This window comes from Phalacrocorax carbo, chromosome 13 (assembly GCF_963921805.1).
Source record: "Phalacrocorax carbo chromosome 13, bPhaCar2.1, whole genome shotgun sequence".
NCBI classification, from domain to species: domain Eukaryota; kingdom Metazoa; phylum Chordata; class Aves; order Suliformes; family Phalacrocoracidae; genus Phalacrocorax; species Phalacrocorax carbo.
This window is the reverse complement of record NC_087525.1, coordinates 5,284,883-5,306,181: the sequence shown is the minus strand read 5'-3', so window position 1 is coordinate 5,306,181 and position 21,299 is coordinate 5,284,883. Positions and strand designations below refer to the sequence as shown.

The following is a 21,299-nucleotide window of genomic DNA, read 5'->3' as shown; positions in this document are numbered from 1 at the left end:
GCCTTTTTGCCTGGGAAAAGCAGTAGAAACACCCATCGGAGCGATGGGAGCCCCGGTATTAACCAGCCTGTTGGCACAAGGGGCTTGAATTACAAGGTCTCAATCTGGATTTCTTTTTCAAACGGCCTTTTGCAGGGCGGTGACTCCACTCCTCGCAAAGCACAGGGCAAAAAGGTGCATGTTTTTTCATGGGGTTAAAATACTAAAGTTGGAAGAAAGGGGAAGAAAAAACTGAATGGTGTTTCCCTATAAGATATGGAAAGGTTTCCCAGTGCAGGCAGCAGCAGGCTCGTCTGCCCCGACAGGACAACTAGCCAAAGCCGTGACACAGCTATTAGATCAGCGCTCCTCCGTCATTTCAGGCTTAACAGCTTTGTAAGCTGGCAGCATAAAGTTAGATCTTAAGTCTTATTTTATGTGGTTATGGTTAATCTTTTAGTTTTATTGTTTTTCTGTCACGGGAGGACCTTGTGCTAGAGAGAGCTGTATAAATAAGAGCTGCTGCAGTATATCCCGAGGCGCAGCTACCCAAGGGCTGGAGCTGTATAGGACACCAGCAATCCCAAATTAATTTTTATGCCCTGCCTCCAAATCATACCAATGCTTTAGATATTAATACCAAAGAAATGATAAACAGCTAGGTTGCTTTTCAGCTTTCTCGCTGCTCTATATTCAACCCCAGCTGGTAAAATCAAAACAGCTACATGCAAGCCCTATGCCTGAAAGCCTGGGAGAGGCGTCACCCATCCCTGCCGTGAAATAGGGACAGCATCACCACCGCCTCCCCTCGTACGAGCGAGCTGAAGAGCCAGGTATAATTACTACCACCACCGACCATTTTCACTTTTGCTTACGGTCGGTTTCTAATTTAATTTGCTTCCCCATTCCCATATGTTAGGCCATTTTTTTTTGCAAAATTGCCATAAAAATTTACCAGCTCAGGCACTAAATCTGCTCACTGACCTTTACCATCGTGATTGAAGATAATGAGAAGTTAATTAGGCTTTACCTGTCTGCCAAAAAAAAAAAATCACTTGCCTTGGGTGAGCAGGATTTTGGAGGTGCACTAGCCACTGGTTCCTATGTCCGGATTCTCAGACATCAGAAGGTAACATCTTTCAAAAGCAAGAAGCAAATAATGGAAAATATAAGAGAGTGCCTTGAGCAGCGTGGGGGAGGCACTCACACGCCTACTGACTTCAGAAAAAACCTGTTTGCCCCATGACCATGATTCCTTTAATATTTGCCCTCAGCCACACACCTCGGCTGCAATCCAGCAGCCAAATGGAGCTGGTGAATCCTGGCTCTGGCAACAAACTCGATTCAAAGCGGAAGCAGAGTGTTCTGAAGCCTGGCCTCAGGGGTTTTGAAACCTCTGCCTTCAGCCAAAGGCAAGGTGAGGATGGGAAGGAGGCAGGAGGCAAGGGCAGGTGTCTGCTGTCGTCCCTCAGTCTGTCCGTGGGCTGATCCTTCCCAGCATCGCTGCTCTGCAAGATGCTGGTGCCAACAGGAGGAGGATTCCTGGCCAGTTACAAAAACACTCTGCAATTCTTGCATTTGGGGGGGAAAAAAAAAAGCAAAGCAGTTTAATCACTCTTTGATGTGTTCTGCCTGATTCTCTGATATGAGAGCTGCCCCCTGCCAGGCAGGACCAGGGGCGGGGATTAAGCACTTGGCATATGCAAGCAGATGCAAGGATGTTTGCACTGGTCTGCCTGCCTGTCACTCCACACCCCACTGCCACCGGGCTCCCAGAGCATGCCTGGATCCCTTCCACCATCCCTCTGCCCAGCCATAATGGCCAAGCTGATGGCTACGCTGGCACCGAGCAGGGGACGCTCGCAAAGGGACATGGTGGCTATTTCACGGGAAACCCAAAGGCAGATGTGAAAATAAGAGCATGCATGAAGACTCCAGGTAAAAATCCAGTGTCCAAGGTTTTGTTTCCTTGATTCAGCAGAGCAGCCGTGACCGCTCGATGAGCAGAAAGCCTAATGTGACCATGAGTGGATGGGTGCATTTAGCAAATTAACCCTCTATAGATTGCACAGTTGTTTCTGTAGGTTTGAGTCATCAAATAAAGGCTCTTGGAAAACCAGAGCTGTTTGTATTGCACTGGTGCTGACAAGGGAAAATTAGATACCTACAGCATACTAAGTCAGAAAAATGGTCCACGGCCATGAGCAGATGCTTGAAGGAGGGTGTACGAACAGGACAAGGGTGATTACCCAGCTGCTGAGCATCTTCAGGCTTTGAGCTGGGTAAGGATTCCATAAGCTGAAGGCTTTTACCACCCTCATGGTAGATCAGCGGCTGCTGCAAAATTAGTTTGAGGTTTCAGTTCAGTCTCCAGTGAAAAAGGGCCCATATCAGCCAAAAGAAAGTCCCTGCTGCAGTTTGGCCAGTTGATACACGCAACCTGGGGGAACCTCTCATTTAATTCATGCTGGGGGAACATTAGAATAAATTCCAGAGGGAATTAAAGGAATAAATAATCCTTGCCTCTTCAAAGGCAGAAGGACCTGGATACTTGCAGTCAGTATCAGTGGACTTGAAAGTCAGGATGAAATCACCTTGACCCTAGAGGTTGATTGAAAGAGCATTTGAAACAGCTAGGTTTTGAGGAAGAGAAACCGGGAAATTATTTCCACACACGTAGCTTGAAAGAGCTGCCAGCCAGCACCCAAAGCGTGTGGCACAGCGGGGAGAGGAGGCACCGCTGCCATTTCTTGCCCTGAAGCCCCCCCCAAAAAGCAATGCCAGAAATAGGGTTACAACCCAGACTCACCAGGCTGGTCCCTCTCTCCTGGGTTAACCTGGGTAGTCTGCCTGTCCCGGAGGCACAGCCTCAAAGCAGCATGCGAGTTCAGGCCAGTGAGCATCAAAGTCTGCCTTGGATATGGCAGAGGCTCACTGACCTCAAGGCATCTTAAATGAGATGGGTCCAGCACCAAAACTCCCTTTCCAAAACTCTGCTATCTGGAAATGCCTGCCCAGACTGCCCTGCCCCTGGCTCTTTTGCCATCAGAAGAGGTTGATGAGAAAGATTTTGGCTTGTGAGGCTGTAAGGAGGACCTTCCCCAAACCAATAGCATGGCAAGTAGGGCTCAGCACCAGACAACTCAGACAGACCTTTCTTTGAAAATTAATTATCTTATAAGCTGAAACTGTGTGTTTTTTCTCACAGCCAGTCAAACCAACCTGGTAGACCTTCCCCCAAAAAGAGGCCCCCAAGCTACAGTCCCAAAGCAGCCAAGCATTGCCCAGTGACCGCAGTTTCAGCAAGCTACCCACGCACACCAGGAAGGCATCCTTGGGCTTCAGAGCCAGTCCGCAAAGGCAGGATTAATCCACGTGCCTGTCAGAAGGCAGAAACCCTCCGCTGCTTTAATTAAGCTTCATTCTCTAGCCCTGCACCCTCGCGGGTCCAGCCTCCTGCCTCCCAGCTTGCGAAGCTCTGGCAATGCTTTGGGAGGCCAGCCCTTGGCACGGAAATGCCGCAGAAACCGCCAGGAGCCGTTCAGCCTGTAATCAGTCCCATTCTCTCCCTAAACAATAACCACCCCATCGCCAAGGAGAGTTTTACGCCTGGCTCTTTGCAGGTCTCCTCGGTGGCGTTGTGCGAAGTGGAGCTGTTTGTGGCTCGTCATTAGAACTGAAAGGTTTCACTATGAGATATTGTCAAATTTGTTAGGAAAAAAAAGGTCCGCAGGCGAAGCAAGCTTTTCAGAGGAGTAAAAGCTTTCAGTCGGAGCAGTAGGCTACAGTAATTAGCAATGACAAATCAAAAGAGCAAGCAGTACAGTCGAGGAGAAACTTAACCAAATATGATTTCCCAGGCAAGAGATGTAGAAAGACTTATTGCAGGGCTAGCTCCTCCCGCCCCACGGAGCTCCCCACCACATACTCCCGTCACTTACCCGAGACGATGGTGTAGCCGATGCCCCGGGGACGGCCCTTGTCCTGGTCGATCGCCGTTATCATCCGCACAGTAGTACCCTGGGAAGGGAGAGGAGACATGTGTTACAGCCACCCCTGCCAAGCGCTGCTGGGGCTCCCGGGACACCCTGCCAAGGCACTGCACCTCTTGCCATGGGCTTAGGAAAACCTGTCCAAGGGCAAGGCAAGGCATGGAAAAGTCCCAACCCTACTTCTCAGGGCAGTTCCAGCTCACCAGTCATCACTCTCGTACAAGCTGCAAAACTCTGCTAACCCATCCCAGGATGTAGCTGGTGATGCTGAGGGCAGGACTGGCATGTCCTCTGACTGAGCCACTGAGCAGGCTGAGCTCAACCATGCAGTAGGTTTGTAATTGGGCAAGTATCCACAGGGACTGGAAAGAGCATCACCAGACTCATTCCCCATGCTGCTCATCCCCTGCCCAGAAAAGGATTTGAAGCAAGTTCAGTGTGGTAAACACAGCTATCGGTGCTCAAGGAAGAGGAGGAACTGGGAACCGAAGGCGCAGCATTGGCAAAGCCAGGACGTGGCTCCTCACAGCATCACCACTGCACAGGCTCTGGCTGACAGGCAAAAGCGTATGTTCCTCTGCCACAGAGATTTTCACTCTGCAGTCCCCTGAGAGCCAAGGGCAACAATTCCCTCCCGCCATGACCTTCAGCACTGGTCACTACACCAGTTTTATCTCCCACTGGCTTCCCAGTTTCAACCGGCCTTCTTTGCCCCCTGCATTCTTCAAATGAGGCACCCCAGGCCATGAGGGATGCTCATGCATCCAGCTGCATAACTAAGTGAGCTGCAGAGATTTTAATTGAAACCTTCAAGGAGAGGGAGGGTTGGACAGATGTTGAGAACAGGGCATTGCCCCTGGCAAGAGCTTCTGCAACTGCCAGCTCACCCACCTCATCCTCCAGAACAGGCCTGTTTCTTACAACCCAGCAGAAAAGTCCACGAGACCAAGAGTCCCCCAAAACCAATGAATAACATAGAAGTGACCCAAAATTCTTGTTTAGTTCTTGAAATAAAATAATCAGGCGCTTATGTCAACTCCATAAGCTGTACTTCCCCCGCCTCACTGCAGTGAGCCCATGCGAATACAAACACAAGCACATGCACCTAATTAATGTAGTGTGAAAAAATTTACAACTCAGCTGTTCTTGTTTTCATTGGTTTATTAACAGTGGGGAAAAGGAACAATTTTAATTATTTTTTTTTTTTTTGCCCTCAAAGGAAATGTCAACAGAGGCATTTGCATATCTAACGAGGGAGCATAGTGGGATGGCAGCGTTGCATTTGTCCTGCGATCCATCAGCTGAAGGCCAAAGGGAAAGCTGCTGCAGAAACATCACTGGTGGAAAGCGGGGACTTGCCATCTTCCCCAGCTTTCAGAGCTGTGCCCCTGTGGGCTCAACGGAGACGCTTTGCTGCTGCTGGCCATAAAGAAGGCTCCCACGGCCAGGCAGACTGCCCCTTCCCTGATCTCTGAGGGCATTTCAATAGACTCCTTAAGTAAATCCACATTATTAACCGAGAACATTAGCCATAAATCCCAGGTCACTGGCATCTGAGCAGCACTCGGCTGGTGAGGCTCAGCAGCTGCTGGAGAGCCTCTAAATCACCGACAATAACTGTCCTTTCCTAAGGAGCAAGAATAGCTAAAAAGCTCAAGAAAAGTGGGAAAGGAGCAGGTGGGAAAGCAGAACAAGGGATGTGGAAAGGAGAGGAAGGCAAAGCAGAGAAGAAAAGGAGATGCATGCAATCCACCATGCACTCCCCAGCGTACTCTGCTTTAATCTGCCGTCCCCATGGGGCAAGCACAAACCCCCCTCCACTCCCCAGTGAAGCGGGAGCTCCTCCATGGCAGGGGTGGTAGGCAAAGGCACTTGCTCCACCTGACAGCTCGCTCATCGCCTGTCAAAAAGCAAGGGAGTGGCGCAGAATGATAAGTGTCGCCTGCCGTGCGGCACATTTCAAAGGGAAGGCAGCTGCAGGAGAAGGCAGGGCTCCCGCGATGGCCAAAGAATAGCAATTGGCCTGCTGACGCTGGGGCCGCTTTATCTGCGGGAAAGGTCCCTCCCGCAAGAGCCATGGGGAAGGGCTGTTGGGAGAGATAAAAGGATGAGCTCAGATATTGCAGTCGGGAAAGTTTGGGAGGGGAGGAGGGGGAATCTCATTCGGATATCTCAGTGGTGCGTACCATAGAGACATCCATAGGAAGGAAATTATCCGGACATCTGATCCCAAGAACGAGGGCTGTTAGAGAGCATGCCAAGGTTCGCCTAGTTCTTGGCAAGCCTGCGATGACAGCTTTCACACTGCTGTTTTCTGAGGCTGGGTGTCCTACTGTTCTTCTTGCAGGCCTGTGCATCCCCTCCTCAAGCCCTTCACAAGCCCCTTCACCAGCTCATCCACTTCACCAGTGACCGAGAAACACGTGCTGCAGTGGTGCTGAACTCTCTACCGTTCCTGGAACCGCGACAGAGGCAGGGACCTGGCCATGCCTTCACATCCCTCCTGGTTTCCATCCTTCCTGTCAGCAACTTTGCAAGAGGCTTCCAGTATCCACAAGACAGGTAAATCCCAGCTCCTGGGAACAGATGATCCATCCTCAAGCATCCACGCAGTGTTTGGGATCAATCTTGGTGCTTCTGTGGAAGTGCCACGAGATATGCATAACAGTTATCCCCATAGCTGGTGGCAATTACTGGTTTTGTAGTGAGCGGTAACAACTGATGAAGACAACCTCAGAGCATGATCGCTCAGCACGGTCAACAGGAAGGAGTATTCTCATTCAACAGGTGTCTGAGAGAGATGCGGAGATGTGATGTGACACTACATACAAGCTGTACTCCTGTCTCAGTACCTGTGATGATCATGAACCACCTTGCTCACTGTACCAACAGGGATAACTAACCAGAGAGGAGAGACTAGGAATGGAAAAATACCCCAAACCAAACTGCTGACCACAGCCACCCCGCAAGGATGAAGATTGACCTCTCAACCAACAACATCTCAACAATTTCTAATTTCTCTTCCAAAATTCCACCAGACCACCTAGATACCGTTAGTTATCTAGGTATCGGCATGGCAAGGGCAGAAGATGCTGTGCTCTGGCTCCCATAGACAGCCAGCTGTGCCTCTAAATCGGAGGGCACCCTCCCACCATCTCTAGTCAAACACACCTGGCAAGGCTTCCACTTACCCACGGAAAGCCCAAGCTGACTTCCAGCGCCAACGGCTCTGCCCAGCGCTCACCCCACCTGTTTGCGGTGTGCACCTGCGGCTCTTGGAAACTCCCAAATATTCTTGACATTTCTTAAAGCCAGTAACAACTCGCCAACCTACCACAGACAACGGTGGCTGCAAGGAAAGGACACGGGTGGTGCGCATAGACCGAAGCACCACAACAGAATAAGTTTCTTCCTCTAGGGAAGGAGGAAGAAGGTTTAGAAAAGTATTAATCTGGAAAGGCCTATGCTTAAAAAAAAGGCAGAGAAAATAAAGAATGACATATTATCCAAACAAAATCTGAGGGTTTTCTGAAGAGGGGCAGGGGTAAATCAATCCTTTTTTAATAAAACCCTGAGCTTTTAATAAAGTGTTCACACTGATGGGCTGGAAATATTGTAAGAAAGAATTAACTCAGAGCTACTGAGACTCTAGGGCAAAAATAGCACTGATTCTACATTATTTCTTTAACCCAAGGAGTTTTTGAAGAAGAGGGGGATGGTGCTGAAAAATTAAAACTGTTTTAATAATACTTGACACATCTGTACCGTGTGCTATTGCAAGGGAATACAACTGCTGGTCTTGGAACCAAGCACCTGTGGGGGTTGTCGCCCCTCTTGCCTTTGTGTGGCTCTGTGCAAGATAAAGCACACTTTCACAGGCCTCAGCATGTCTCTTAGCAAGTGGATTCCTCCTCTTTCACCCCCAAAGTGAAGCTGCGATGCTGCCCGGACCACACACCAGCTGAGGTCCAGAAGTAGGGGCTCATCAGACCAACAGCATCTCTGCAAGGTGAAACGGACCCTCTCCTTTAGCCCTTATTGTCTCGAGAACACCAATGATGCCATCCAGTCTCCAGACACTGTGAGGACAGACACCCAAAAAGACTTTGAGGATGAAAAATACAACGTCACCAAGCTTTGCCACAGCTGCAGACAGCTTCAGTGCACTGGGGTGCCCTGGGAGGGATGTCTGAGGCACACTGGGAAGATAAACAGCATCAAGAAAGAAGATACACCACCTCCAGGGAGAGCAAAGTCTCTCCCCCCTCTGTCCCCTTCCTTTGTCCAAAAAGAAATGTCTTTCTTCTTAGTGTCTGAATAAGCACGTGCCCAAAATGCTTCAAAATTATGCTACCAGATCCTGGCCTGAGAAAAATAAAAGCTACAATGGTACTTCTCTCCCCTCTCGCACCCCTCCAGCCCTTTTCCTTCTTCTTCTCTTACAGGATTAGGGACTTGAAAGGCAAAGCGCAGCCCAGCATTGAAGCAGGAGGAGGAGGGGGGAGTGCTTAAGAAAGCTGCCACGGCAAAAAAAATCCTATTTCTCACTTCTTAATTCCAGTCAATTCCAGTCAAAGGGCTGATAGAGATCTGTTTGTGGTAATTTGCTGCAGTTTATCCACTCTTTTCACCTTCTATCGGCTCTTCACTGACGGGCTGGCTGACATGCTGTTACTCGAGTGAGGAAATTAAAATTTGATGCAATAATCCCAAATAAGAAGGATTTTATTAGGTAATGTATACACTTTAGATGAGGTATTCTTGCCTGATACATTGATAGAGGAACACAGACATGCTGTGCACCACAGATAAAAAGAGAGGCAAGAGAGACGGAGAGCAGGCACGGGGAGATGCAGCAAGTCTCTTCTCTGTAGATTTGGGGCTGGGATGAGATGTCTCAAGCACATTTTGACCTGCTGAGCCTGACAGCAGGGCAAATGTCCCTTTCCAAATGCACTGCAGCCTGTTGGCTTCACCTGGAAGCCTTTTTTTGGGGGACAGAAGTTGGCCAAACCCAGACTTCTCACCCAAATTTGGTGTTATCCTTTCAGTAACCAAGCCATTCTGCAGGGTGACGGGTTCCTCTCCGCACTACGACTGGCTCCCTCAGGTGGTAGGGCAGAGCTGATGAGACGACTTCCCATGGGGAGATGAAAATGCACATGTTAAACCCCAGGCTTCCATAGCAAACCACGTCCTTGCTTCAGCAGCAGAGATTTCTCCTGGGAAGGATGGGACTTTGGGTCCAAACCAGAGAACAACGCCGCTCAAGGTATCACCCACGTTCAGCAGTCATCTTCACCATGTCCCTGGTGGCGCCTATCCATCTTGGATATCTCAGTGCCTTTGGAGATGTTACATGGGGCCAAGAGAAATTAAAATCTCTAAACCCATCAGAAAACTGCTAACAGTTTGGTGAGCGCTTGTCCTTTGTGCATTTCCTATCTCAGGTTACACAGCGATTATTTGCTGCTTTGCCTACTGCAAACAGTGTATGTTCTGGGAATAACTGTGATTGGTGTATCAACGTCCCCTTTCCTAGACACCAGGTCACTCCATGAAGGTGATGCAGTCTCTAATTTTTTGATACTCATGGGATTTCTCTTTCTGTAATTTTGTCTGAGTCTTTCCCTCCCCAGTTAAGGGTGATCTAAGTAGCATTTTTTCTTCCCTACAGCTCATACTTCCCACCACAGAAGCAGTCCTTAATCTCAACTCATTGACCACTGAAACTCATTGAAACTTTCACTTCATGGAAGTAATGCATGAAGCTATTTTTTGGCCATCTTCAGGCTGGCAGACAGGTAATGTGCTGTCCGACCGCAGGATTTGTGACAGTAGGATTCAGCCCTATTGATCCAGCACTCTCTATGCTGTCAGAGCCAGCAGTTTGCTCCAAAGTGAATAAAAAAAGGCATAAACTGAAATGATCTGGAGTTCCCCGTATCGCTGCATGAAATGAGCCATCAGGTGTTTCAGATCCAGCGCGCCAGAGACGTTACGGGATGCACATGTAGCATGGATGCCTACCACACCATGATTTTAGGACAGAAGGTTTTTCCATCCATACACAAAACTATTTGCCCTATACACAAAGCTATGGGATGCCTTGGGAAGGTGGGTGCTGCTGAGTAGGGCTGGTGCTTGGGCTGAAGGTGCTTGGGCTGAAGGTGCTTGGGCTGAAGGTGCTTGGGCTGAAGGTGCTTGGGCTGAAGGTGCTTGGGCTGAAGGTGCTGGGCACCCTTGCTGGGAGCAGAGCTAAGAGCTCCCAAAGCCGGAGCTGCCTGCCACGTTCCCTGCCGTCTGCCGTGGGGGAAAAAAAGCCCTGCTGTATTTAGAGACCGGGAGAGGTTTTCCACAAACAGCGAGTTTGCTGACAAACCGAGTTTCAGAAGAACTAAAATGATTGGATCAATTTGGCAAAACCTGGGGGAAAATGCTCAAAGTGCTGAAATGGCTGATGATTCCGGCATTTTCAAAACTGCCTCATTTCAGGAACGTTTACATTTTTCTTCAACTTTTCTCTTAGAATTGGCATGCATATACATTGTGCAGAGGAAATGGGGTGACTGTGTGCTAAGAACAACAGAAAGCCTTTTCAAAATTCAGGAAAAAGTGTTTAGAAAAAGATTTTATTTGGGTCTCAGGCTTCCTAAGCCTCCTTGCTTAGGCTGCCTTTTTTTGCAAAGGGCAAAATATTTTGGAGCTGGCTTGAAACATGTTGTCCCAGAAAGAAAAAGGTTTGCCTCTTTTTGGATGCCATTTGAATCCCATGATTCATCTCCCCTGCCTAAGACCTGCGTTTGCACTTCAGCATGGAAACAGGGCTCCTCTTTGCACCCAAGCTGTAAACGTCGGGGCAGAGCAACACAAAGCTGTGATAGAAGGACCGACGGAAGGACAAACCTCTTTGCCAAGAGGAGGTTTTCCTCCAGCGTTTTTGGGATACCTCGTGCTTTCTGTCCCACACGCTGCTCCAGCCCCCCTCAGTCCCCCGCACACCACCAGTCACGCCCGTTGGAGAGCAGCAGCAGCCCTTACCGGAGGCGAGTTCTCGTAGATGTTCGTGCTGTACGGCAGGTTGATGAAGATGGGGTCCATGTCCTGCACGTCTGTGATGGTAATTGCCAGGTTGGCCAGAGTCGACAGCGGCTTGTTTTTATCTTGATCCTTGAAAAAACAAGGTGGGGGGGGGGGGGGGGAGAAGGAATTTCTGTCAGAAAAGTAGAATTATTCAACAGTATTAAGCTTCTCACAGTTGCAGCTGGATCAAAATTTCTGAATAGTCCAGGTAATCATCTCTTTTTCAAGCTACCTGCTGGAATTATTGTCCACTGTACCCCCCTCTAAGCTGAAATACAATACGCATTTCATTCCAGCGTTAGCCCTTTAAAATAAAGCAAGCACTAGTTTAGTTTTCATCACATTTTGGGTGGAAAAGAAGCAATGCTCTTCAACAAATACTTCAAAATATAAATTCCCTCCTAATGCAGATACAGCCTAAGGCACCTCCACACTGCGAGACCCAGGTGTGGTTGCCAGCAGACTTTCAGAGCAGCACATCACAGCAAAGCATCTCATACCCCCCTGGCTCTGATGCCTCCACGCACCTTGGGCTCCATCACCCGGAACACGACAAAGCCCACCAGCTCCCTTGCCTTTCCATGGCTCTTCATAACCCTCGCGGGCAATGCTGCAGTCAAAGCTTTATTCTGTTCTGTGGCGCTTTGGCAGAGGGTACGTACACCAAGTGCTGCTGTCATAGGATGCCTCAGCTCTCGCACAGAAGCCAGAGTGGAAACCTGAGCTGCAGGATACGTGCTCACAATAGCAACCTCCTTTCTACTGGGCTAGTGGTTTTGGCTCCGGTAAACTGCCAATCTCTGCCCTCCCACTCTGCACAGGGCCTGGCAGGGTCGGGGTAACCAGAAGCTGCCTTTCTAGGCACGCCAAGCGGCTCCCCCAGCTGCGGGGAGGTGGGGAGCCATCCTCCCGGCCCTGTGAAGCAGGTCACAACAAGCACGCAGCAACCTCAGGACAAGCAGTGGTGGCCCTTGAACACTTCAATGCTCTGAGCAGGAGCATCATCTCCCTTACGCCCCATCACGACCTATCCAGACAGAGCCACCAGCGCTTTTCCAGAGCAAGACCCTTCTCCAGCAGCCAATGCAACAGCGGGGCAGGCTGCCACCAGCTTGTCCTGCGGTACCCTGCTGCCACCGGTTCTTTTGCTGCAGCCTGGTCCCACGGGTGCTCAAAAGTGACCCCAGTGCCTGTAGCCCTTTGCTAGAAGGGCAGGAACAAAAAGATAACACACAAAGGGAAGGAAATAAATGTCTCCTTACTCCTTACCCCCTAATCAAGCACCATGGTGAAAGGCGACCATTAGAGGTTACCGCACACTTCTGCAAAATGACTCTGAACAGCGGCAAGGACTGATTGCCAGAAGATTAATGTTAATTTAAACCGTATTCAACAACACAGCTTGTACATTATCCTCTTAACCTGCAGGCCTCAGCATTTATGGCCTGGATGGATGCTTATTTCTGACTCACACTCTACTGTTAGCGTTACCAGGTTGAAGACTTTCATTCAGATAATTTTTTTCCCCCTCCTCTTCATCTCTTAAATTTTGGTTAAAGTATTACAGATAGCAACAAAAAAAGCAAGCACATTTCAAGTTTTCTCACCTACCGTCTCTCACACTGCCCTTTTCAGTCTCTTTCTGCCCTTGCAGCCTACATCCCTGGAATGAAATGGCTCCTGCCTTGAACCAAGGCTCCACAGCTCTTCTTGCAGCCACCCTGAATTTACCGTCACCCCAGCTCCCGCTCTAGACCATGCAAACTCTTCATCAGGTGAGCAAGAGAGTGCATTTGCTCTTCCAGCTCCTGCTATGCTGGTGCAACTCTCATCCTCCTTCCCGGGCTGAGCTTTGCGCCAGGGTTTCTTGCTGCATTTCTGCTAGAAATTATGAGCACCTTGTGACTGAGACGAGGAGATATTCCCACAGCTGCAATCAAGCCCTGTTCAGAGACTTAATATTTAAGTCTTTGAACTCCCTGAGCTGGAAATCACTAGAAGCCAGGAGCATATTAGGTAGCAAGTACTAGATATGCCCCCATTTTGTCTTTCCTGGTAACTGCACAGCGGATACAGAGCTAGATGGAGCCGGGTGGACCAAGACCACCCTTGTGTCCTTGAGGAACCAGAGGAAACCAGAATCAGACATGGGAAAGAAAGGCACGTTTCCATCAGGGCTTGTGTTCGGTTCCATGTTTTGTAACCCACTAGATAGTTCAACAGCACGTCCTAGGAAAGCGTGTCGGTGACAGAGACTGACAAAGAAACAAACAATGGGAGGACCTCTTACCACTGGAGCATTTAAAATAAAATGAGGCATATTTCAGAAAAAATAAGCTCCTGGGGAAAATTCCACAGCCTTGAACATGCGGAGATCAGGCTGAAAGGTTGAGCTGCTTGCCTGTGGCCCTGCAGTCTGCAAAAGCCCGGTCTCTGTGGCCATGAAGAACAAAGCAGCCCTGCACAGCCCTCCATGTCCTCGTGACATTTACAGTTCTGCATCGGGACAATGATCTTGATTAAATCACATGCTTCAAGAGGTCTAGCCAGCTGCCTGGAGGGGTCAGAAAGGGTTTTCCCCCCCTCTCCTGAATGCGGAGTTTGTCAGATGTATTGTAGGGCTGAATCTCACCTTCCTCTATGCATCTGAGGTGGGAAAGGAGCCCTCATCCAAAGTGCTTCCTTGCACAGGGCTCCTCAACCACTCCCGATCAAGCTCTTGCTAGATTTGACACCAGGAGAGAAGTTTTCCATTCAGGTGGGGCATGAATTTGCCACGGTGGCCACCTGGATGTACGTCTCCCAGGGGACCTCCCTGGTACGGTGGCACCAACTGTAATTAGGATCTTGGTTTCTCCTCCTCTGTTTAGCAAAATTTTAACTCTTGATGCTTGAAATCATCTTTTGCTGAGTGAGGCTCAGGGGGGTCTAATACAGGTGAATCCGTCTGTTAAAGCCATGATGCACAAGGAATAAGACCGGCGGATTTAATGGTCTGTATGCCCTGTACGGGCTTTCTCCACCAAGGGAGCTGCTCCCCTTTACGCAGAAGCCCCGACACGTGTAAGATGCTGTTGGAGAGGTGCAGCTGTGCTCCACGAGCTGCAGAGCAGTGATTTGAAACTACCCAGGCACCGCATTGCTATAATACCTTTTTAAGTGGAAAATGCTGGGTGTGCCCTAGAAGATGCCAGAGTAGGGCGATAAAATAAATAAGCACCGGCTCCTTCCCCATTGTAGTCCCTCCAGAAAACGCCTCCTCCCCTGCAGCGGCCAGGGTAAGACTCACCGTCGCGTTGACCTGGAGCTGGTATGCCTGAGTCACTTCGTAGTCCAACTCCCGTATCACCGACACGATGCCACGGCCACTGTCGATGGCAAAGAAATTGGAAGGAGGCTGGAAGGAGTAAAGCACGCTGCCTCCTGCCCCCTGGTCTGGATCCGTGGCATTCACTATGAAAATCGGAGTGCCCACTGGTGTATTCTGGAAATAAACAAAAAGTAGTATATCGGTAAAATTGTGCACCAGCCTATTTTCCCATCAAACACACATCAACGGTTTCCTTTGCCCACCAAAAGGAATATCTAGAGACCCGAGAACTTCAGTCCTATATTTTCAGGACATTTATAAGTTATACAGCTGTTTTCTTTATTACAGTATTGCAGCAACTATAATAGTTGTTACACACTTACAATAATAGTTATACAGCTGTGGTCAAGATGCCACTCTATCACAAACCCTTATTTTCCCAGACATCACAACTTTCAGCAAAAATTACCCTCTTTGAAACTTGTTTTCTGCCTAAAGGCATTTTTATTTTCAATGCTGATTCCCTCTCTGTTTTCACCATAAGGCATTAAATATGAGAGAGTCTAAAAAAATAAAAAGTGTTAAATGCAACACAGAACTTTACGTAAAATTCAAAGTTATAGTTTCCACAGCAACTAGAACCCGGCCCAATTAACGCCGGCATTAACAGTTAAATCGTCACAAATCTGGAATCAATCTACATGCATAAAATATGCAGCTGAGTGCACAAAATCAGCAATGGCAAATGCAGTTTGGCACTTCTTATTGTTTAACTTCATAGCGGAGAGAACAATTATCCATTTTTGGTGGAACAGCTGCATGTTCCTATGCAAATCTTAAATGCATATTCTTGTCTCTCTAAAGGCAGAAGCACAGACTACAAGCAAAAAGGCTTTGCTGGGGACCCAGGCTGCAGGTACGCACAGATCACGACCGCTTGGGCGAGCCCATATGTTTGTAACATGTTCACAGCCACGTTAAGGGTTGACAAAGAGCTAAAATTTGGAAGCCAGACAACTAAGGTCAGAAGCAAGACACAGCAGTGGCTGGTTATGGCCAGTTGGGATAATATGGATTATTTCTGCAAACCTCTTCCTGAGCCTCTGCGTTTTATTGTTAACTTAATTTGTATTAAGTTATTCAGCCTCGGCTCATAGAGAAGTATCATGAAATGCTGAGAAGGTGGAAAGGAGACTTGAGGAGATACAGAGCTTAGAAGATGGGGCACTGCTTCCAAGCAGACCTCCTCCTGCAAATCCTTAGCCAAAGCTGAGCAATCAACTGAACTATTGTCAGGTTTTTTGGGAACCACAAAGCTTGCAGTGAACCACAGCAGGGTTTCAGCATGGCTGTCCCAGGCTGCCACCTCCGCTAGAAAGCATGAGAAACCAGAGCTCCGTGCTTAGAGATCTCATTTGACTGTTTTTATACTGGGTGATGGCACCAGAAAAGAATCAAAGCATCTCAATTTCCCCCAGCAAGGCTCAGGCAAGCAGAAGCTTGCCTCCAAGGCAGGTAGCAGGATTTGCTGTGAGCTTGGGCAGGCAGAGCAGGGAACCCAGGGCACATCCCGCAACCCACGTTCGGGATCCCGAAAGCAGGGCTGAGGACGCGTGGCGTGCTCTCGCACCCTCACCCGCACATGTCCCTCCCGCCTCCCTGCCCTTGCATCCAGCCACACGGTGTTGCAGGGACATCTAAGCTGGCCTCGGGCTCGAGCAAAACTCCAGGTTCCTTACTTCAGTGTCACTTCTGCAGAGGTGTGAGAGGTTGCAGTTCCCACCTAGCCTTTTCATTTGCTTTCTTTTTTTTCCCCTCCTCTAAATCAAGATGCTAAAGAAAGCCTCGCAGGGCATGGCCCAAGGATTATTTTTTAAACCACCATCAAGTATTTTTTGTGATCAGCAATCGTAAAAGCGTTAAAGATATAGCTAGAAGGGACCTCAAAAGAGAAACCTGTTTCCGTGTTACACCTAAATCATTCCCATCCTTAAAGCCTCCCAGCCCATTTTTCCCAGCAGTTTGCTACCCTTTGCCTTACAACTGCTCATTTTCTGGCATGCTTAACCCAGATCTGCCCTGCTGCCATGTAAGCACTTGACTTTGTGCCACGCACACAGCATGTTAATCCTGGCTTGTGTACTTAGAGAGCTCATGAATCGGGACTCAGTCAGCTCAGGAGGTGCGTTGAGGTGGAGAAGCCCCTGATGGGAGGCTGCAGTGGGTGTCTGCTTTCTGAGCGCTCCCAGGGCGCCTTCTCAGGACTAGAGCATCTCCCCATCCCTTTCTGGGCTACCTGCCTCCCCCAGGCCACCATCAGCAAGGAGCAGCCCTGGACCACCCTGTGCCCTCCCCTCGCTGCTGCCAGAGCACTGCTTCGGCTGCTGAGGTCCACATGCTCCAGCAACTGCCGTGTCAAATTCCTCCCCCAGAGCCACCCGGGGTATCAATGTCAGGATGAAGAGCATTGCAAATTAACCATTAATAGGGGGAGGAGGGGAGAGGCAGCAAAAGAGTAGATGCAGGGTTGCGCTGATGAGGTCTGGGGTATATTGTCCCCAGGAATAATAATATTCATAAGGATAAAGCTGGACTTGATGAATATGTTTCTTCTTCTTTTTAAGTGTCCCTAGCCACTCCTTTTAACATGCAAATCCACTCTGGTCACCCATGATTATGGGGCTGCACCGCTAGCTGTGAAAGAGGAGAGCTTGATTTCCCCGACATTGTATTTCATACAATAGCCCAAAAGCAGGCTTTGAAGAGAGTTCATCTCCTCGTCCTTCCAAAGGAGAAGCTGCCTGGAGGGACATGGAGGTCACCAGCTTCGGTGCTATCAGCTCTGGCCCCCGCAGACACCGCCTGAGCTCTGACTTGGCAATTACCCTATTTTTATCCTTATTTTACAGCTTTGCTGACCAGGTCCCTTCATTGGCCAGGAGAGCAAAAGCCATACAGGCGGGGTACCAGCTCTGGACAAAGATCTGGCTGGCCCTGGACAAGAGTCACTGGCATCTACAACAAAGCATCCAAGGGGCTGTGAGCAAGCCAGGGCAGGACCTCAGTGGGAGGCAGCGGGCAGCAGCAAGAACATGGGTGAGTGCATGAGCAAAGCAAGGCACTGGTGAATTTAGGGGAGGAGCAGAAGGGCTCCCAGGCAATAAGGGGAGCATTACAGGAGCTTGAAACAGAACAACATGGTCACAGAGGGAGGATATCTCTGATATTTCCCAAAGCGCACAGGTCAGTGGGAAAATCTCACTACCAAATGCACGCCCTTATTCCCAACAGCACACAGGTCAAAGGATACAGGCCCATAAGAAGTGCTCTGGATAATGCAATTTTTTTCCCCAGCTCAAATTCAAGAAAAGAAAAAAAGAAAAAAAAAAAAGAAAAAAGAAAAACAACCAAAAACCCCACAAACAACAAAAAACAACCAAGCAAAAAACCACCAGACAACCAAACAAAAAAAAAAACCCAAAAACAAAACAACAAAAAACCCAAACCAACTCTAGCAAGGCAAAACCAGCTGTGGGATCCAGACATCCCATATCAACAGTCCGCCAAAAAAAGAGGTCTCACTTTCAGTGTTCATGCCCAGGCAGGAGACAGTCAGGATAAGTCAGGAGAAATTTCAGACCATCTGCCTTAAAAAAAACATAAGAAGTACGTCTTTAAAATCCTCTTGCCATTTTTGGGTCAAACAGGCTCAAGATATTCCTCAGCAGGAGGCCGATGCTTATTTCTCAAAGGATGCGGCCCATCATCTAAACAAGGGAGCAAAACGTCTGTATAAACAGCACCGGCTTGGTTTCGGGTTTGACAGTAAATGACAGGCAGAAGGCACGTCTCAGGGAGAGGCAACTGGGAAGCCCTGCACCAGGACAGCTCAAGACAGACCATGTTTCTGCATTTTCAGCATTTGGCCCATTTATAGCACTCTTATGTGTATCCCTCGTGGCTGTTCTTCCTTAGCGAAGATTAATTGCGGTTATGCTTAGTTCACCAACAGACAAATATAGCAAATTCTATCTTTTCTGTCCAGAAAATAGAAATGCAGACAGACGACAGCCTACAGGTGTTTGTGGCAAACAGGTGAGTTTTCTACACAAATCACCAGATTTTTTTCATTTTTAAATCTTTTGACTCTCTCTGGAAGCCAATGATGAAGCTTAACTCACCACAGAAAAAAGAACTGGTGACAAAACCGTGTCATACCATTAAATCTTTGTTATGATGCCAGCAGATGCGAGATAAAAATAAACACGCAGACAGATGCCTCCTGCAGAGGAGAAGGAGGGCAAACGGGAGTGGGACCCACTCCTGACCTGTCTCCAGCACCCCATCTTTCATCTGACGGCTCAGCAGGAGCAGCTCCGGCACCCAGGTCCCTCCCGAGCAGCTCCGGGAGCTAAAGGGTGGGCCAGCTGCAATACCGCTGAGCGGCATGGGCTGGCGGTGCTGGGGCGCAAGGGAGTGAGGCTGTTTGTGCCTCCCTTATTTTGCAATAAATGAATAAGAAGGGTTCAAATGGTTGTAAAATTTTTATGGGAGGAAGCTCTGGGGTCCCGTTTGCCAGAAAGAAATACTGAATTGTAACAGCGTGTGTTACACGTGGCTACCCAAAGCACCAGGAAGAGCAAACCAAGAGCAGCAAGGCACAAGAGGAGACTACTCCATTTCAGTGTATCACCAATAGCAAGAATAGGCTTGGATCAAACAAGGAACGAACAACCCTAAAATCCCAGTCCAAACATGAAAGGACACTGCTGCACAAGGAGATGGCCAAGGAGAGACCAAGACCTTACCTCTCTTACACCAACACAGCAGTACAACAAGACGATGCACATGTTTGACCAGAAAGAGATTTTGTTTCCATCCAAAAGCTGTCGCGGGTATGGACCAAACGTGGCCCGCTGCAGCCAACACCTCCCCTGGCCTGGGCTGTCGCCTCCCAGCATAAGTGACCAGACACAAACGTGTCCCGTGTTAACCCTGGCGCGTTGACAGATGACACACCAAAGCCTTATACAATATTCTCTGCAAAAGGGCTGCTAGCACTGAAGAAAAGGCTATCAGAAAAGGACCTTTTTAAAATATTTACATCTCTCTCTGGACACACCTATAGCCTTTAATATCTTATTACGAATCCTGCTATAAAATGCATTAGTAATAAAATTTCTGTTGGATGCTACTCTGACAAAGCATGGCAATACAAGGCAGATTACGACCCGGAGGAGATAGGGCCTCTGGAGGCACAACGTGCCAGGTTACGTGGCCACAGCTGAACACAAGGGATGCTGGGCAGGGGTCCCTAAAAACGTCAGCACGATCTCCTCTGGTCTGCCACCAAATGCTCCCCGAGGGCTGCAGAGCCAGCTCTGCGGGGGTGAGTGCCGGTGCTGGAGAAGCACTGGGGACCAAGCAGCGGCAGGACCACGCCAGTGAAGTGACGACCAGAGATGGGCTGGCTGAGGAGCTCCCAAGGGAAAAGCTCCCATATCAAGGAAAACTTCAGTGGGGACAATATTGAAGGCATATGTAAACCTATGTGAACAAGCTCTTCTTCCAAACGGGACGAAATGAAAAGGCTGTTTGCAGAAAAGCCAGCACCCGCGCTGTTTCACCAGGCCCACGGCGCCTGCTCTGAGAGCGTATAAAACCCTCCGGCTGTCAGACAGCCGCTCACCCTGCTAACGGAGCAGATTTGCACGGTGTCTTTGAGAGCTTTCCACCATAGCAAAACCATTTCACGGGCCACAGGCCGCCAACACCTCAAACGTGCCTTGATCCGTCAGTCTCATCCAACTGGCCTGACACCGGGCTCCCTGGGGCAAAGGGCTGAGCGGGGGAATATGTGGAGCTGACTTTTTTACAGCAGGGTCAGAGTCAGATGGAAGTAAAGGTGAGAGATGAAGTGGAGGAGATCTGGGAGTTGATTTCTTAGATACTCCCTTCCCTTAAATGCATCCACCTTTCCAACCGACAGACAGGCAGTTACAAGCATAGGCTGGGCACTAGGAACGCACGGTGTCAGGAGCGCCCCGAGATCCTGAAAGGACCCTCCCTCTCCTCTCTCTCTTTCTCGTGCCCACAAGCACTCAATCAATTCTTTAATTAAATGAGCAGCAGGCTTTAAGAGAAAGGAAAAACAGGCCCATTGCCCCAGCTGCAGTTTTGCACGCTTATATCCACTCTAGGCTGAGGGCTGTGGTGCTTGCACAAAGCTTCTTCTCTAACCCAGCAGCTCACCCCACTGTACTGTCAGCAACGGGCTCCATCCTTCTCCTGAGGCCAACAAGGACTGGACACAAACCCCAGAGAAGGGATATCCGGGACCAGGGCAATGCCTGGGAGGAGCCCAGGTTTATTTGGGAGTGGTCCCTCAAAGCCCACTCCCCATCTCCAGTGGCTGGCCACGTAGAGGATCATCTGACCTCCCAGGACAAAGTCACCGCGCAGCGTCCCAGCAGAAGCTGGTAGAAATGATTAGGATGCGGAAGCGTGCATGCTGTACCAATGCAAATAATGTGGAAAAACGGCAGGCAATCTGGCCGAACAGCTGTCTGAAGGTCGATGGGATGAGAGGAGGCGATGCAAACGGACTAGGGGGCATACAGCGACGGGCACGAGGGCTGGAACAGCAGGCAGAAAACCAAGCCGCCCGTGTTGTGCTCTTCACATCATCATGAAAACTGTCTCACCAGCCCTATTTCAGGTCCTGCTTCCCCCCCGCCTCCCCGCCCCACGCTGCCCCTGGCCGCTCCCATCAGGAAATGCTTCGCTGCTTCACGCTCCTGTTATACCTCAGGTCAACCTATTACTCTTAAATAATTCCTTGCTGCTGTTCCTGGTAGCTCTTTTCCCTCTCCCTGCCTCCGCGCAGCAGGGTAGATGAAAGGAGATTTGCGCTCGTCTAAAAGCTGGCTCAGACA

General features: G+C 49.3%; 1 protein-coding gene across 2 annotated transcripts in view; it reads right to left on the bottom strand.

Moving 5' to 3' along the window:
* The window catches only part of CDH23 (cadherin related 23), a 204,714-nt gene that overhangs the window by 102,934 nt on the left and 80,481 nt on the right, over window positions 1-21,299 (bottom strand). For both annotated transcript variants that reach the window (XM_064464641.1, XM_064464642.1), the window contains exons 6-8: window positions 14,344-14,538; window positions 11,013-11,141; window positions 3,921-3,999 (exon numbers count right to left, since the gene is read on the bottom strand). In XM_064464641.1, the coding sequence (XP_064320711.1) occupies window positions 3,921-3,999; window positions 11,013-11,141; window positions 14,344-14,538 (403 nt within the window). The remainder of the gene's footprint in view (window positions 1-3,920; window positions 4,000-11,012; window positions 11,142-14,343; window positions 14,539-21,299) is intronic.